The following is a 15,806-nucleotide window of genomic DNA, read 5'->3' on the forward strand; positions in this document are numbered from 1 at the left end:
TATCGTGATGCCACCTGTGGTTCGCGGCCAGGGATGTGGGCCGCCGCTGTGGGTGCTGCTCTCCGGGGCTGATGATGAAGGTCGCAGCCGGGATGGTGTCGTTCCCCCCCGGCGAGGATGACGAAGGAAGGACGGGGGTGATGGTAGTCCCCGTTGGTGCCACAGCGCTGGGCGACGGCAATTGAGAGGCAAAGGCAGGGGCTGCGGTTCCAGGTCTTTTACTCCCAATAGTTCAGACGCTGCCCCGATCTCTGTCACAATTGGCTCCAGCCGATCCCGGATAGACGGTGGTCACCACCGGTGCCCTTGAAAGTCTTTCTAGTGACGTGTCCCTCGGTTGCTATCCGGAACCCGGGCTGAGCCTCCAGGTGTAAGCCACGGGCCCCATGAAGAAAGAGAAACACTCGACTCCTGTTGTCTTTACTAGGTGTTATCCCAAGCTATGCCCTGGAAAAGTCTGCTCTAGTGAGATGGTTGCGCCTACTTCTTACCCCAAGTGGTGCCCGCCCCCAGTGGTTGTCCTAATGACTGGGGATGTCCCATGCTTCGTGATGGCTAACCACCCTGTCTGCCATAGTCCACCCCCTGTGGGAAAGCTCCTTACTGTTGTATGTGTGTGTTTTTTGTGAAGGCACCGGCAGTTAACCCCCTCCTAACCTGGAATAGATATTACCCCTTTAAGTGGTGTAATACCATGTGGCGCCTGAATCCCAGGGGCACCACACATTCATTAGATGTGCCAGTTCCGGCACTTCCCCTCGGCTCTTCCCAATTGCCTTGTGTGGTGGCAATTGGGGTAATACTTGTGGGGTTGATACCAGCTGTATAATGTCAGCTTGCATCAAGCCCTGGTGTTTGTAATGAAGAGGTGTTTATCAGACACCCCCATTACTAACCCAGTTGAAGTAAAGTGAAAAAACACTAAGAGATATTTTATTTAAAAAACAGCCCTGACTATAACCCTCAATCACCAATTTATTTAAAAGAAAAAAAGAAATTAAATTCTGATGTAATACAACAAATCCAAAATAGTCCACAAAAACATACCCAAAAGACATGAAAAGAGAGAATTAAAGAAATAAAGACAGGACACAGTCCCTCGTTCACCAATTTATTTCCAAAAGAACCTCAAGCAGCTCCAACGTAAGAACATTCAGAGAACGAACCCCATAGGCTGGAACAGCAGCTGCTGGTCTCACGCTGCACTCTGTGAGAAACGCCAGTAGCAATGATAATTGATGATGTTACGAGACTCCCACAGTTCACAGCAGCTAGGTCACTCAGAAAGAAGTATGAGAGCCTGCAGCAGTGAACTGCAGTAACCTCATGGCGCCACCACTTGTCACTGCGGCTGGCGGTTCTCATGCTATCTGCTGTGTGACCCACCTGCGGTGAACTGCAGTGACCTCATGATGTCACTGCTCGTCACTGCCACCAGCAGTTCTCACGGAGCGTAGCATGAGACCCGGCACTGGCTGCTGGTCCAGCCTTTGAGGTTAATTGATGCCAGCTGACATTATACAGCTGTCTTCAATCCTACAAATATTACCCTCATGGCCACTGCATGAGGGCAATAGGGAAGAGCCATGTAAAGCACCAGAATTGGCACAATTAATGGATGCGCCACTTCAGCTGCTGGCTGCTATTTTTAGTCTGGGAAGGGCCAAATATGATTTATAATTTATTTAAATAATATTAAAAAACAGCATGGGATCCCCCTATTTTTGATAACCAGCCAAGGTAGAACAGACAGCTAAGCGTTGCCCACAGCTGTCTGCTTTACCTGTGCTGGTTATTAAAAATAGGGGGAATCCCATGTCATTTTATCCTTTATTTATTTGGCTAAATAGCTGTACAAGCAAATTATTTATCTATCTAACATTTATCTATCTTTACACATCTTTTACACATTAAAAAGCATTTTTTTCAGTATCATCCGTTTTTTTCCAGTACGTGACGTGTCACAGGGATGTCACATGGATGACATCGGTGTGCTGTTTGCATTTTATGCGTACTGCCGGAAAAAAGTTCATGTCTCTGTGTGGATCACACAAACAGGTGGTTCACATGGACTCAAGAAAATATGGAGGTATGAAGATCCCCATTGATTTGAATTAGTATGCATGTGAAAGTATCTCTGATACGTGTGAAAACGGACACCACACGTATTGGAGACACAGATGTGTGAAGTGGGCCTAAGACATAAGAATAACGTATGTGTATGTATATATATATATATATATATATATATATACAGTTAGGTCCAGAAATATTTGGACAGTGACACAAGTTTTGTTATTTTAGCTGTTTACAAAAACATGTTCAGAAATACAATTATATATATAATATGGTCTGAAAGTGCACACTCCCAGCTGCAATATGAGAGTTTTCACATCCAAATCGGAGAAAGGGTTTAGGAATCATAGCTCTGTAATGCATAGCCTCCTCTTTTTCAAGGGACCAAAAGTAATTGGACAAGGGACTCTAAGGGCTGCAATTAACTCTGAAGGCATCTCCCTTGTTAACCTGTAATCAATGAAGTAGTTAAAAGGTCTGGGGTTGATTACAGGTGTGTGGTTTTGCATTTGGAAGCTGTTGCTGTGACCAGACAACATGCGGTCTAAGGAACTCTCAATTGAGGTGAAGCAGAACATCCTGAGGCTGAAAAAAAAGAAAAAATCCATCAGAGAGATAGCAGACATGCTTGGAGTAGCAAAATCAACAGTTGGGTACATTCTGAGAAAAAAGGAATTGACTGGTGAGCTTGGGAACTCAAAAAGGCCTGGGCGTCCACGGATGACAACAGTGGTGGATGTTTGCCGCATACTTTCTTTGGTGAAGAAGAACCCGTTCACAACATCAACTGAAGTCCAGAACACTCTCAGTGAAGTAGGTGTATCTGTCTCTAAGTCAACAGTAAAGAGAAGACTCCATGAAAGTAAATACAAAGGGTTCACATCTAGATGCAAACCATTCATCAATTCCAAAAATAGACGGTCCAGAGTTAAATTTGCTGAAAAACACCTCATGAAGCCAGCTCAGTTCTGGAAAAGTATTCTATGGACAGATGAGACAAAGATCAACCTGTACCAGAATGATGGGAAGAAAAAAGTTTGGAGAAGAAAGGGAACGGCACATGATCCAAGGCACACCACATCCTCTGTAAAACATGGTGGAGGCAACGTGATGGCATGGGCATGCATGGCTTTCAATGGCACTGGGTCACTTGTGTTTATTGATGACATAACAGCAGACAAGAGTAGCCGGATGAATTCTGAAGTGTACCGGGATATACTTTCAGCCCAGATTCAGCCAAATGCCGCAAAGTTGATCGGACGGCGCTTCATAGTACAGATGGACAATGACCCCAAGCATACAGCCAAAGCTACCCAGGAGTTCATGAGTGCAAAAAAGTGGAACATTCTGCAATGGCCAAGTCAATCACCAGATCTTAACCCAATTGAGCATGCATTTCACTTGCTCAAATCCAGACTTAAGACGGAAAGACCCACAAACAAGCAAGACCTGAAGGCTGTGGCTGTAAAGGCCTGGCAAAGCATTAAAAAGGAGGAAACCCAGCGTTTGGTGATGTCCATGGGTTCCAGACTTAAGGCAGTGATTGCCTCCAAAGGATTCGCAACAAAATATTGAAAATAAAAATATTTTGTTTGGGTTTGGTTTATTTGTCCAATTACTTTTGACCTCCTAAAATGTGGAGTGTTTGTAAAGAAATGTGTACAATTCCTACAATTTCTATCAGATATTTTTGTTCAAACCTTCAAATTAAACGTTACAATCTGCACTTGAATTCTGTTGTAGAGGTTTCATTTCAAATCCAATGTGGTGGCATGCAGAGCCCAACTCGCGAAAATTGTGTCACTGTCCAAATATTTCTGGACCTAACTGTATATATATAGGTATATACACACACACATACAATCACAAGTGAGTACACCCTTCACATTTTCGTAAATATTTTACCCTGAAGACATGACACTTTCTTTGATACAATGTAAAGTGGTCAGTGCAAAGCTTGTATAACAGTGTAAATTTGGTGTGCCTGCTAAATAACTTACACAGTCATTAATGTCTAAACTGCTGACAACAAAAGGGAGTACATATTATATAAACAAGTATATATATTAAGGTTTAGAATTCTTTCCTTATTAACATAAATATTAATATATGTATATATTTTCCCTAGGCAACTGCAACAAAAAACGTTGATGAAATGCTGCAAAGAACTCATTTAGTACCAGAAGGCACATTGATTTACCTGACAGAGAGCAGTGAGGTGTATGTCCGTGTACGAGCCGGATGGAGAAAAGTTCAGGTGCATATACATTTAATTGCTATAACAACCTGTTTTAAAATAAACATAATTCTATTTTAACATCAAGTCCTGTTACCATTCTTAGCTATGCAGTAAAAGCAAAATACTAACATTGTTGTGTGTTAACAAACCCTAAAAGGTATGTTCACAATTTGCGTTTTTGTTGCATTTTTTGCTGCAACAAGACCTCCTCTTGGCAATAAAAAAAAGCTGCATTTTTTTCCAGAGTTTTTGGTGTTTTGGGGGTCGGGACAGGATTGTGATTTAACCCACAGAAATAGACAAACAGGGGAAACCAAAACTCTGTCTCACAGAAACACCGGAGAAACCTTTGAACTGCTAACATACAGTACATGCCTGGCATGAGAAAGACATCTGTCCAAAGTTGAAACACGTAGCCCCTGTTCTTTTATTACATTTTTATTAAGATATAACCTGCTTGTTTTTCCACAACCATCAGCGCTTATATCACCCTTTTTTTTTTATTTACCATGGACTTATTTATTTGCAAAAGACGTAGTTAATGTTAGTGGTAAATATGATTTGTGTTTAGTTATGAAAAACTACATTTGTGGAAAAATTTCCCAATTTTTGCACTTTGACTTTTTATGTTCTTAAACTGGATACGTATATCACACAAAATCATTAATAAATAATATTTTACACATGTCTACTTTACATCAGAATCACTTTTGAAACATATTTCGTTTTGTTATAAAGTTAGAAGGGTTAAAAGTTTATCAGCAATGTATTATTTTTGCAACAAAATATACAAATTAAGAAACCACATCACATTTGAAATGATTTTGTGACAAAAAATACCCCAAATTGACACCATTCTAAAATCTGCACCCCTCTAAGTTCTCAAAACCACATCCAAGAAGTTTGTTAACTCTTTTGGTGCTTTGCATGCATTAAAGAGTAATGTCGAAGGAAACCATGAAAATTTTACTTTTTCCAGACAAAAATATTGGTTTAGCCCTAAATTTTCAATTTTCACAAGTGTAACAGTAGAAACTATACTGTAAAACATGTTCTGCAATTTCTCCTGGGTGCGCCAGTGTCCCATATGTGGTGGTAAACAACTGTTTTCGTGCATGGCAGGGCTCTGAATGGAAGTAGCGCTATAATTTTTGGAATGCAAAATTGTCTGGAATAGATAGTGGACACCATGTTGCGTTTGCAGAACCCCTGATGTGCCTAAACAATGGAAATTGTTTAAAAGTCACCCCATTTTGGAGGCTACACCACTCCCAGAATTTATGCAGAGGTATGATGAGCACATTGAACCCCATGTGCTTCATAGAATTTTATAATGTAGAGATGTGGAAATGAGAAAGTATATTTTTGCCAGAAAAATATAGTGTTAGCCCCATATTTTTAATTTTCACAAGAGTAACAGGAGAAAATGGACCATACATTTTGTTGCGCAATTTCTCCTGAGTACGCCAATATCCTATATGTAGTGGAAAATTACTGTTTCAGCGCTCGGCAGGGCATGAAAGGGAAGGTGCACCCTTTGAGTTTTGGAGTGCAACATCATCTGGAGTACATAGTGTTTGCCCTGTTGCATTTGCAGAGCCTGTGATGTGCTTAAACAGTGGAAACCCACCCGAGTGACCCCAATTTTTTAAACTATGCCCCACAAAGACTTTAGCTAGAGGAGCAGTGAGATCCTTGATCTCACATGTGCTTTACAGACTTTTGTAATGTTGAACCTTGAAAATTAAGAAATTCATTTTTTCCACAAGAATGTAGCTTTAGCCCGTTAAGTTTAATTTTTTCAAGGTATCCTGAGAAAATGGACCATACAATTTGTTTTGCAATTTCTTCTGAGTACAATAATGCCCCATTGGGAGGGAAACTAATGTATGAGCACATGGCAGAGCTCAGTAGGGAAGAAGCGCTATTTGAATTTTGGAGCGCCATTTTGGCTGGAATATGTTGTGGACGCTATGTCACATATGAAGAGCCCCTGACATGCCAAGACAATAGAAATGAATAGTACAATTGTTTTATGCATTTTCTGCAGAGTACGCCAATACCCCATATGTGGTCAAAAATTACTTTTGAGGCACAGTTCAAAGCTCATAAGGGAAAGAGTGCTACATCGGAGTTTAGAGTTTGCTGTAATACTTTGAGGGTGCCATGTCACATTGGCAGAGCCCCTGACAAGCCAGAACAGCAGTGGCCTCCATACGTCATGCCATTTTACAAACCACCTCTTAATGAATTTATCATTGGGTGGAGTGACCAAATTAACACCACCATTAAATTTTTTTTCCACTAAAATGTTGTTTTAGCTCCAAGTTTTTAATTTTAAAAGGACTGATAGGAAAAAATGAACCACACAGATTGCACTGCAATTTCTCCCGAGTAGAACAATACCCAATATGTTGTCCGAAACCACTTTTCAGGCATAGTGCAAAGGTCAGAAGAGATGGAGCACCATATCAGTATACAGATTTTGCTTTTATGGTTTGCAGTTGCCATGTCACATTGGCAGACTTACTAAGGTATCAGAACAGGAGAACCCTCTCACAAGTGACCCCATTTTACAAACTACACCTTTCAATAAATTGATCTAGAGGTGAAGTGATCATATTGACATTACAGGTGCTTCATGGAATTTTTATACCATTGGGCGGTAAAAAAAACCCATAATTATATTTTTATCACTAAAATTTTGTGTCAGCCCCAGATTGTACATTGTTAGACAATATCTGTTGAATATGGCAATTCTGTCAACAACCTTAAACCAATAATCTGGGGGGTCTTAGAACCAATATACCACAAGAAAAAACCCCACCATAAAATTCAATACTTTAATTCACAAATCAACAAGTACAAACTTAAAAACAGAGTTGGTTTGATACCTTAAAGTCACCAGTTAAAGGGAGGGGCATAGTGGGCCAATTTCCCTATTGTGACCCTTCCTAACAGCAGGGGTCGGCACCCTAATTATATAGCCGTTATGGCGCCCCTGCTCCAGCGTGGACTGACCCTTCTCACCCTATCCTAACACTATTATTTGTGCTGCTGATCTCAATGAGAGCTTCCATATGATATTTGGTGAAGTTCTCATGCATTCACCCAAGCATTCAATTGATGGGAATTTCCAATATGTGTCTATAAATTCCCAGATAAAATAGACATCTCAGCAGTGGTTAGTATAGTAGAAGGTACTGTCCATCTTGTATCAAACTTATTATGTCACCAGTCAATAGTGTAGCCCAATCGCCACCGCTTCGCCAATTGGCATAGCTCACTGCCCATCACACATTGTTGTAGCAAATTCGCCTACTATTTCGCCATAAGGTATAGCTCCTTGCCCGACGCGTTTCTCCTCCTCAATCAACAATCGAGCGGAGGTTCATCAGGGGCTATTCAGGGCTCAGTTGCATGGATGTCAGTCTGCAATTATCAATATACCTATATTAGATGATTGATTACCACATTCGGAGTCCACACACTATATCTCTATATGGGGCCATTACTCACATTGCATCAATGCCAAAACAAGTAATGATTCAATCCTTCAATAAGGCAATGTCGTTCCCACTGAAAGCATATACATATATAGGTAAGTCTAAACGACATTCCCATTAAATTGCAAAGACCAGCGGGCCATTTTATAAAGCCCAGTACTCACTCATAATCAGATACTGTCTGGGACTGCCCGTTCCTATTTATGCCACAGATATTCATGTCCTCAGTGAGATATCAGCTGTGAAACAACATAAATCCACTCAACATCCCCTTAACTCCTTCATATTCTCTAAGTCAAATCGACATCATCAGAAGGGTACTTACTCAGGTATCTCATTATCTGGATTTTGAGGCTGGCCCCACTTCAATGGTGGATGGATATTGGCGCCTAGCGTACTGCCAGGCTCTGACAAGTTTAAATCCCCCTCCATGTCAGCGTCATATTGCCTCATTTCCGGATCGTAATTCAAAACCGGTCATCCAGGGGGGGGGAGGGAGGGAAAGGAGGAGGGATGTGATTCGCGTAGCCACACGTCCATCAGTACTGTCCACCGGCTGACGTACGATGGCACACTCCCCCAGCCCTCATACATTTGGCCTTATCGGCACTGCTATGTATGTGATCATTATAGGGAAAGACAGGAGGGGCGTGGTTTGTGCGGTCTGACATCCGTCAATACCGCCCACACCATGACGCTCCAAGACACTCCTCCCAGCCATCACATGATCGGCAATCACAGCACTCGTCATCCATTGCCGGTCATCTTAGGAGGAACGGGGCGCGGTTTATGCGGTCTGACGTCCGTCAGTACCGCCCATAGCATGACGCACATGAACCACCTCCCGGCCGTCACGAAATCCGCAGTCCAGGCGCTCCCATGTATATACAGCTATGTCGTCATGTAGTGGGAGGGGCGGCGTTACCTCCCACCTCCACTCCCGACCTTAGCCTTCAGTGAGAAATCATCTGGTTACCTCACTTCCTGCACTGGCAAAGATTCCACATACTAGAATCAGGATGCCCTGCTTCCGGCCTTGTAACTATGCACGATATTAGAAACCTTTATTACTATTATGCGGAATCTCGCATATCTAGTATGTTTAAGGTCTATAAGGGCTCAATTACTGTAAAACGTCCCTATTTATCATTATGTTTTCTATATCTCTCTATTTATACCCCATACTTCTGCCTAGATGCAAAACCGGAACTCATGACGCACCCTGATTAGTATTATTATTGCCTCCTCCCCCTTAATTCCCACTACCCCCAGTGTCCAATACTATTGACCCCACACATATCCTGATCTTCCCCAAGACATCTGAAATTATGGACTCCATGGAACACAATCAATCCTATTTAATTTTTTGTCAAAATATTAGCACGTATGTGGATCAAGTCCTGCGATCGTTTGTAACAGCCCTACCATCGCACATTAGGGATACGATGGATTTACTCAGAAGAATAGAGGGCCTGACAGTTGAGAATGCTATGGGCGGTACTGACGGACGTCAGACCGCATAAACCGCGCCCCGTTCCTCCTAAGATGACCGGCAATGGATGACGAGTGCTGTGATTGCCGATCATGTGATGGCTGGGAGGAGTGTCTTGGAGCGTCATGGTGTGGGCGGTATTGACGGATGTCAGACCGCACAAACCACGCCCCTCCTGTCTTTCCCTATAATGATCACATACATAGCAGTGCCGATAAGGCCAAATGTATGAGGGCTGGGGGAGTGTGCCATCGTACGTCAGCCGGTGGACAGTACTGATGGACGTGTGGCTACGCGAATCACATCCCTCCTCCTTTCCCTCCCTCCCCCCCCCTGGATGACCGGTTTTGAATTACGATCCGGAAATGAGGCAATATGACGCTGACATGGAGGGGGATTTAAACTTGTCAGAGCCTGGCAGTACGCTAGGCGCCAATATCCATCCACCATTGAAGTGGGGCCAGCCTCAAAATCCAGATAATGAGATACCTGAGTAAGTACCCTTCTGATGATGTCGATTTGACTTAGAGAATATGAAGGAGTTAAGGGGATGTTGAGTGGATTTATGTTGTTTCACAGCTGATATCTCACTGAGGACATGAATATCTGTGGCATAAATAGGAACGGGCAGTCCCAGACAGTATCTGATTATGAGTGAGTACTGGGCTTTATAAAATGGCCCGCTGGTCTTTGCAATTTAATGGGAATGTCGTTTAGACTTACCTATATATGTATATGCTTTCAGTGGGAACGACATTGCCTTATTGAAGGATTGAATCATTACTTGTTTTGGCATTGATGCAATGTGAGTAATGGCCCCATATAGAGATATAGTGTGTGGACTCCGAATGTGGTAATCAATCATCTAATATAGGTATATTGATAATTGCAGACTGACATCCATGCAACTGAGCCCTGAATAGCCCCTGATGAACCTCCGCTCGATTGTTGATTGAGGAGGAGAAACGCGTCGGGCAAGGAGCTATACCTTATGGCGAAATAGTAGGCGAATTTGCTACAACAATGTGTGATGGGCAGTGAGCTATGCCAATTGGCGAAGCGGTGGCGATTGGGCTACACTATTGACTGGTGACATAATAAGTTTGATACAAGATGGACAGTACCTTCTACTATACTAACCACTGCTGAGATGTCTATTTTATCTGGGAATTTATAGACACATATTGGAAATTCCCATCAATTGAATGCTTGGGTGAATGCATGAGAACTTCACCAAATATCATATGGAAGCTCTCATTGAGATCAGCAGCACAAATAATAGTGTTAGGATAGGGTGAGAAGGGTCAGTCCACGCTGGAGCAGGGGCGCCATAACGGCTATATAATTAGGGTGCCGACCCCTGCTGTTAGGAAGGGTCACAATAGGGAAATTGGCCCACTATGCCCCTCCCTTTAACTGGTGACTTTAAGGTATCAAACCAACTCTGTTTTTAAGTTTGTACTTGTTGATTTGTGAATTAAAGTATTGAATTTTATGGTGGGGTTTTTTCTTGTGGTATATTGAATATGGCAATTCCCAATCTGTTGTTCTATAGTACTGTTTGGCCACATGGCAGGGTTCAGGAGTAATGATAAAAGTCCGGATCTGTGCGGTTTCAAAGTTGCCTGGGTGCCGGATCCGGGATTCCAGATGTTTGATCTGAATCCAGCACTCGAGAAGTTAAAAAGAAAAGTAAAGAAAATAGGAATGAAACAAGAACTTCATACTTACCAAGGCTGCTTCCGCGTGGCTGTACGCTGCTCCTGCGGCCTCTCTGGGACGCTCATCATTGCTCATCCACATGCACTGCCTTCCCTGCTTTCCCCACCCACCGGCCGGCCTGGCCTCTGTGATTGGTTGCAGTCAGACACCTCTAGCCTGTGTGACAACGTCTGCCTGCAACAAGTCATCACTCATCACGGCTCATTCATTCTCTCCCTGGAGCTCACAGTCGGCAGTCATGCTCTATCACCGCTTGCTGTGACTGAGATTCCAGCAGAACTAGAATAGCCTTGGGACCTCGTGTGGATTACGTCGGACTTGCAGGGGCATTTTGGGGTTAATAAAGTGGTGAAATACGGTGTTTTTTGTATTTTATTCCAAAACAAGGATTTTTTGGTGTCTGTGTTAAATTTACTTTCACTTACAGATTAGGGATGGGGGGGTCTCATAGACACCTGCCATCAGTAATCTAGGGCTTAGTAGCATCTGTGGCCTGTTATTAACCCCTTATTACCCTGATTGCCACCCCACCAGGGCAACGGAAAGACCCGCATAAAACACTAGGCTTGTCACATCTAATGAATGCGACAATCATGGGCGACTGCAAGTTGCTATTTTTAGGCTGGCCAATAACCATGGCAATCACCAGTCTGAGAATACCAGCTGCTAGCTGTCGGGATTTATCTTGGCTGGGTATCAAAATTGGAGGGTCATTGCACGCTGTTTTTATTTTTTATTTATTTAAATAATTTTATAAAAAGCCGCATGCAGTTCTTATTTTGAGACACAGCCAAGATAAAAAGCAGGGCTGGGGCTGCAGCCTGTGGGCTTTATCTGTGCTAGTATCATAATGTGGGGGGACCCTACAATTTTTTTTATTTATTTAGTTATTTATTTTTACTGTATGAGTAAAGTCACACTGACATATGACTCGCACGAGTGCAGTGAGAAAATCTGGCATTGCACTCGACCCCATATAAGACAATGATGCAGTTCACATCTGTATGTTTTTCCTCAGTCTTTACGCACTACTGTACTAAGAAATGCTAACTGCATTTTTGGCACACTATGGGGCTCATAAAGGAGGGGGCAATTTGGATTTGGAAGACCGGATTTCTTTTGGTGGTTGGAGAAAGATGAGCCATTGAGCTCTATCAGAGCCTTTGGGCTACCAGTAAACCCCCAGTATTTCTGTTAACAGAGGACAGAGGGGGCACTTGCTATATTTTGTGGAACGCGTTAAAGCTTTTACATTCTACATGACATTTTATATAACATTTATCCTGTGATTTATGCTGAGCATTTACATTTTAGCTAAATCTATGAATGATATATTTCACATGAAACCCACAATGGATCCATTCACTATAATGATGCAAACAACAGAAGGATACTTCAGGGAAGAACCTAAAAAACCCGAGATACGTAGTCAGAACTTACAATAAATTTATTTATTAATACTAATACTAATACCGGTAATTTAGTCAAAAATCTCCTAGACACAAAAAGCAGGAACCAAGCAAAATCATTTTATAGAAGATAGCATGCAAAAAATAGTAGATAAATAGATAAAAGTTGTCATTTCATGATATAAATACTGATTATACAGCCATAATATTCTTGCCACATGTAATTAAACATAGATTAAGTAAATAAATAAAGGGTGTCATTTCATAATATAAATGCTAATTGCATGGCCATCATATATTTTACCGCATGTGGGGATCTATAGAGATGAGCGAGTTCCACCATATACAGTATGTAATCGCTACACTCGTAACGAGTACTTTGTAATACTCGCATATTCGTTCTGAATAGCGAATACAATGCAAGTCAATGGGAAATGCGAGGAATTTTCTGCTGGACCCAACAAAGAGGTCTGGGGGCCTGAGGAAAAGGCTGAAATGGATGGGAAAGTGATGAAACTGAATGGATAGATCCTGGAGAATATATCTGCATGCTTTTCTGATTTACATATGGTTTCTGGGAATGAGGATATCACAGTATTACGCCACTTTTATAGATGCACAAGAACACCTACCAAACCTAACCTAAATTGCATTGTAAATGCCAAAAAGGTTAAAAAATAGTTTTTACTGCATAATCACTTGTATATAGGGCTAAATAAATGGAAGAACAAAAAATATCCCTTTAACATTTGTTCACACGTAGTGTTTTGGCTTTTTATTTACTTTTACAATTGGCAGGGCCTTGACATACATTTTGTAGGTCCCTCTGTCATACATAATTTCTAGTTGGCTATTCACCAGAACTTTACAAGGCCAACTAAAACATGCCCTCAAGTCAAGTTTTCAGTTGTTCATCAACAATCGTTGTTGCTCAGCTTATTTGTAATAAGAATACCCAAGTCCTTCTCCTGTTCTGTAGTTCCGAGTGTACTTTGATTTAATGTATACGTAGCTATAGGATTACTCCGTCCTAGGTGCATTACTTTACATTTATCAACATTAAATCTCATTTGCCAAGTATCTGCCCATTCTGACATCTTATCCAGATATTGTACTATCAAGATCAGTTTTTAATATCCTACATAGTTTGGTGTCATCAGCACAGACTGACACTTTACTATCAATCCCATCCACAAGGTCATTAATAAAGAGATTTAAAAGAATCGGTCCTAGCACAGATCCCTGCGACACCTCACTGCTTGCTATAGCCCATTTAGAGAATGTACCATTTATGACTACTCTTTGTTTCCTATCTTTTAACCAATTCCTTACCCAGTTGCATATAGTTTCCCCTAGTCCTTGCTTCTGGAGCTTTAGTATGAGGCTATTATGTGGTACAGTATCAAATGCCTTTGCAAAGTCCAAATAAATCACATCAGCTGCAGCACCAATATCCAAGTTTGCACTTACCCCCTCATAGAACACCAACAAGTTGGTTAGACATGACTTATCTTTCATGAATCCATGCTGTCTGTCAGTTATTATATTATTTTCTGCAATATATTTTTGCATGTCATCCCTTAAAATGCCCTCAAAAACTTTGCATACTACTGATGTCAGGCTTACTGGACGGTAGTTGCCTGGATCTACCCTCTTACCTTTCTTAAATATCGGTACCACATCAGCAATCCTCCAATCCTGAGGCACCAACCCTGTTACAAACGAGTCTAAAAAGATGAGATACAGCGGTCTCTTGATTACAGAGCTCAATTCCCTCAATATTCGTGGATGAATGCCATCTGGCCCAGGGGATTTGTCAATGTTTAATTTACTCAGACGTAGGCGTACTTCTTCTTGTGTTAATTTAATTATATCGGGTGGTGAACTTTGATTTTTCACTTGTTGAATGATCCCTGGTACAGTCAGTTCCTTGGTTAAGTTGAAAATAGACTGATCACCGCTCATGAGCTTAGTGCAGTACTCAAAGTTCTCAAGAACCTCACAAATGTCAGCAATCCACACCTACTCGACAGTTGTTATGTGTAGTGGCTGACTCTCAGTCTGACGGGTATGTTGAAGCTGGTATTAAGCTACTGCCCTGTGCTGCTCAATAGTCCTTGCTAACATATGATATGTAAAGTTCCACCAGGTCGCACATGAGTCGATGACTTGGCAAATTAAAGCACTTTTGAAGCACTGTAAGACCAGTAAAAGTGCTAGAGGAATGGTGATCGGACAATTCTTTTATACCTTGACACAGCTCTGCTGCATTGTGTGGTTTGTGACAGAAACATATCAGCTTCAATAGAGCATCTTGCCGCTTTGCTAATACACTGCTGCACAGCTCCCAGCTTGGCAGTTATGGGGAGGGTAATTTAGCAGATGATGGAATGCAGGGGGAGGAGGGGAGACAGGAAGTGGCATATGATGAGGCGGAAACGCTGGTAGAAGTTGGGTCCACTATTCTTGGCATGGGTAGAATGTGAGATGTTACAGTTTGCGACTATGTCCCAGCATCCACCAGGTTCAACCAGTGTGCTGTGACAGATATGTATCGTCCCTGTCCACAACAACTTGTCCATGTGTCTGTTGTTAGGTGGACCTTCTTGGTTAAGGTGTTGGTCAGAGCACGTTTGAGATTGTTTAACACGTGTAACGCGGTGCTGGCACAATGGGCAAAGTAGTGGTGGCTGGGAACACTGTATCGTGGAGCAGCCACAGCCAATAGATCACGGAAACACTGTGTAGCTACAAGCCTAAATCACAACATCTCCATGGCTAGCAATTTGGCAATGTGCAAGGTTTATGTTTTGTGCCTGTGGGTGCGTGGCTGGGTATTTACTCTTCCTTTCCAAGATCTCATGGAAGGTGGAAAAGAACAAACGGTCTGGCAGGGTGCCAAAAAGGAGATTTTCTTCCATCTTTTAAAAGCCTTTTTGAGTATAGACCACAATGCGGTGTTTCAATAGGCAAGCTATCTTCATCAGGTGGATCCATCTGATGGTGTGCAACCCCCCCAGGTGAGCGCCCTAGCATTTTTGCTAGGGTCCAATTTACTAAGGTAAATTCCTTCTTTACTCTTTCCAAGATCTGAGGCACGGACAACTGGACACTTCGCTGGGACAAGGAAGTGGATGTGGTTGATGTTTTTTGTGTCTGTGCAATCGCACCTTGTGGGTAGGATAATAAGACAAAAATACCTCATAACCTTAACTTTTCATATTAAGGGACACGGGTGCCCACAATGGGGCACTACCCGGTCCTAGCACATACTCCAAAACATGAAAAAAAAGGAGAATCCAGAGTAATAGATGGTGCAGAACATATAACAATATTTATTGATGTATGAAATAGACAAGGAC

The 15,806-nt window shown here is 42.1% G+C and overlaps 1 protein-coding gene across 3 annotated transcripts in view; it reads left to right on the forward strand.

The window, feature by feature from the left end:
* COL15A1 (collagen type XV alpha 1 chain) overlaps positions 1–15,806 on the forward strand; it is a 1,158,634-nt gene that overhangs the window by 965,874 nt on the left and 176,954 nt on the right. For all 3 annotated transcript variants that reach the window (XM_075314950.1, XM_075314949.1, XM_075314951.1), the window contains one exon: positions 4,205–4,333. In XM_075314950.1, the coding sequence (XP_075171065.1) occupies positions 4,205–4,333 (129 nt within the window). The remainder of the gene's footprint in view (positions 1–4,204; positions 4,334–15,806) is intronic.

This window comes from Anomaloglossus baeobatrachus, chromosome 6 (genome assembly GCF_048569485.1).
Source record: "Anomaloglossus baeobatrachus isolate aAnoBae1 chromosome 6, aAnoBae1.hap1, whole genome shotgun sequence".
NCBI lineage: Eukaryota > Metazoa > Chordata > Amphibia > Anura > Aromobatidae > Anomaloglossus > Anomaloglossus baeobatrachus.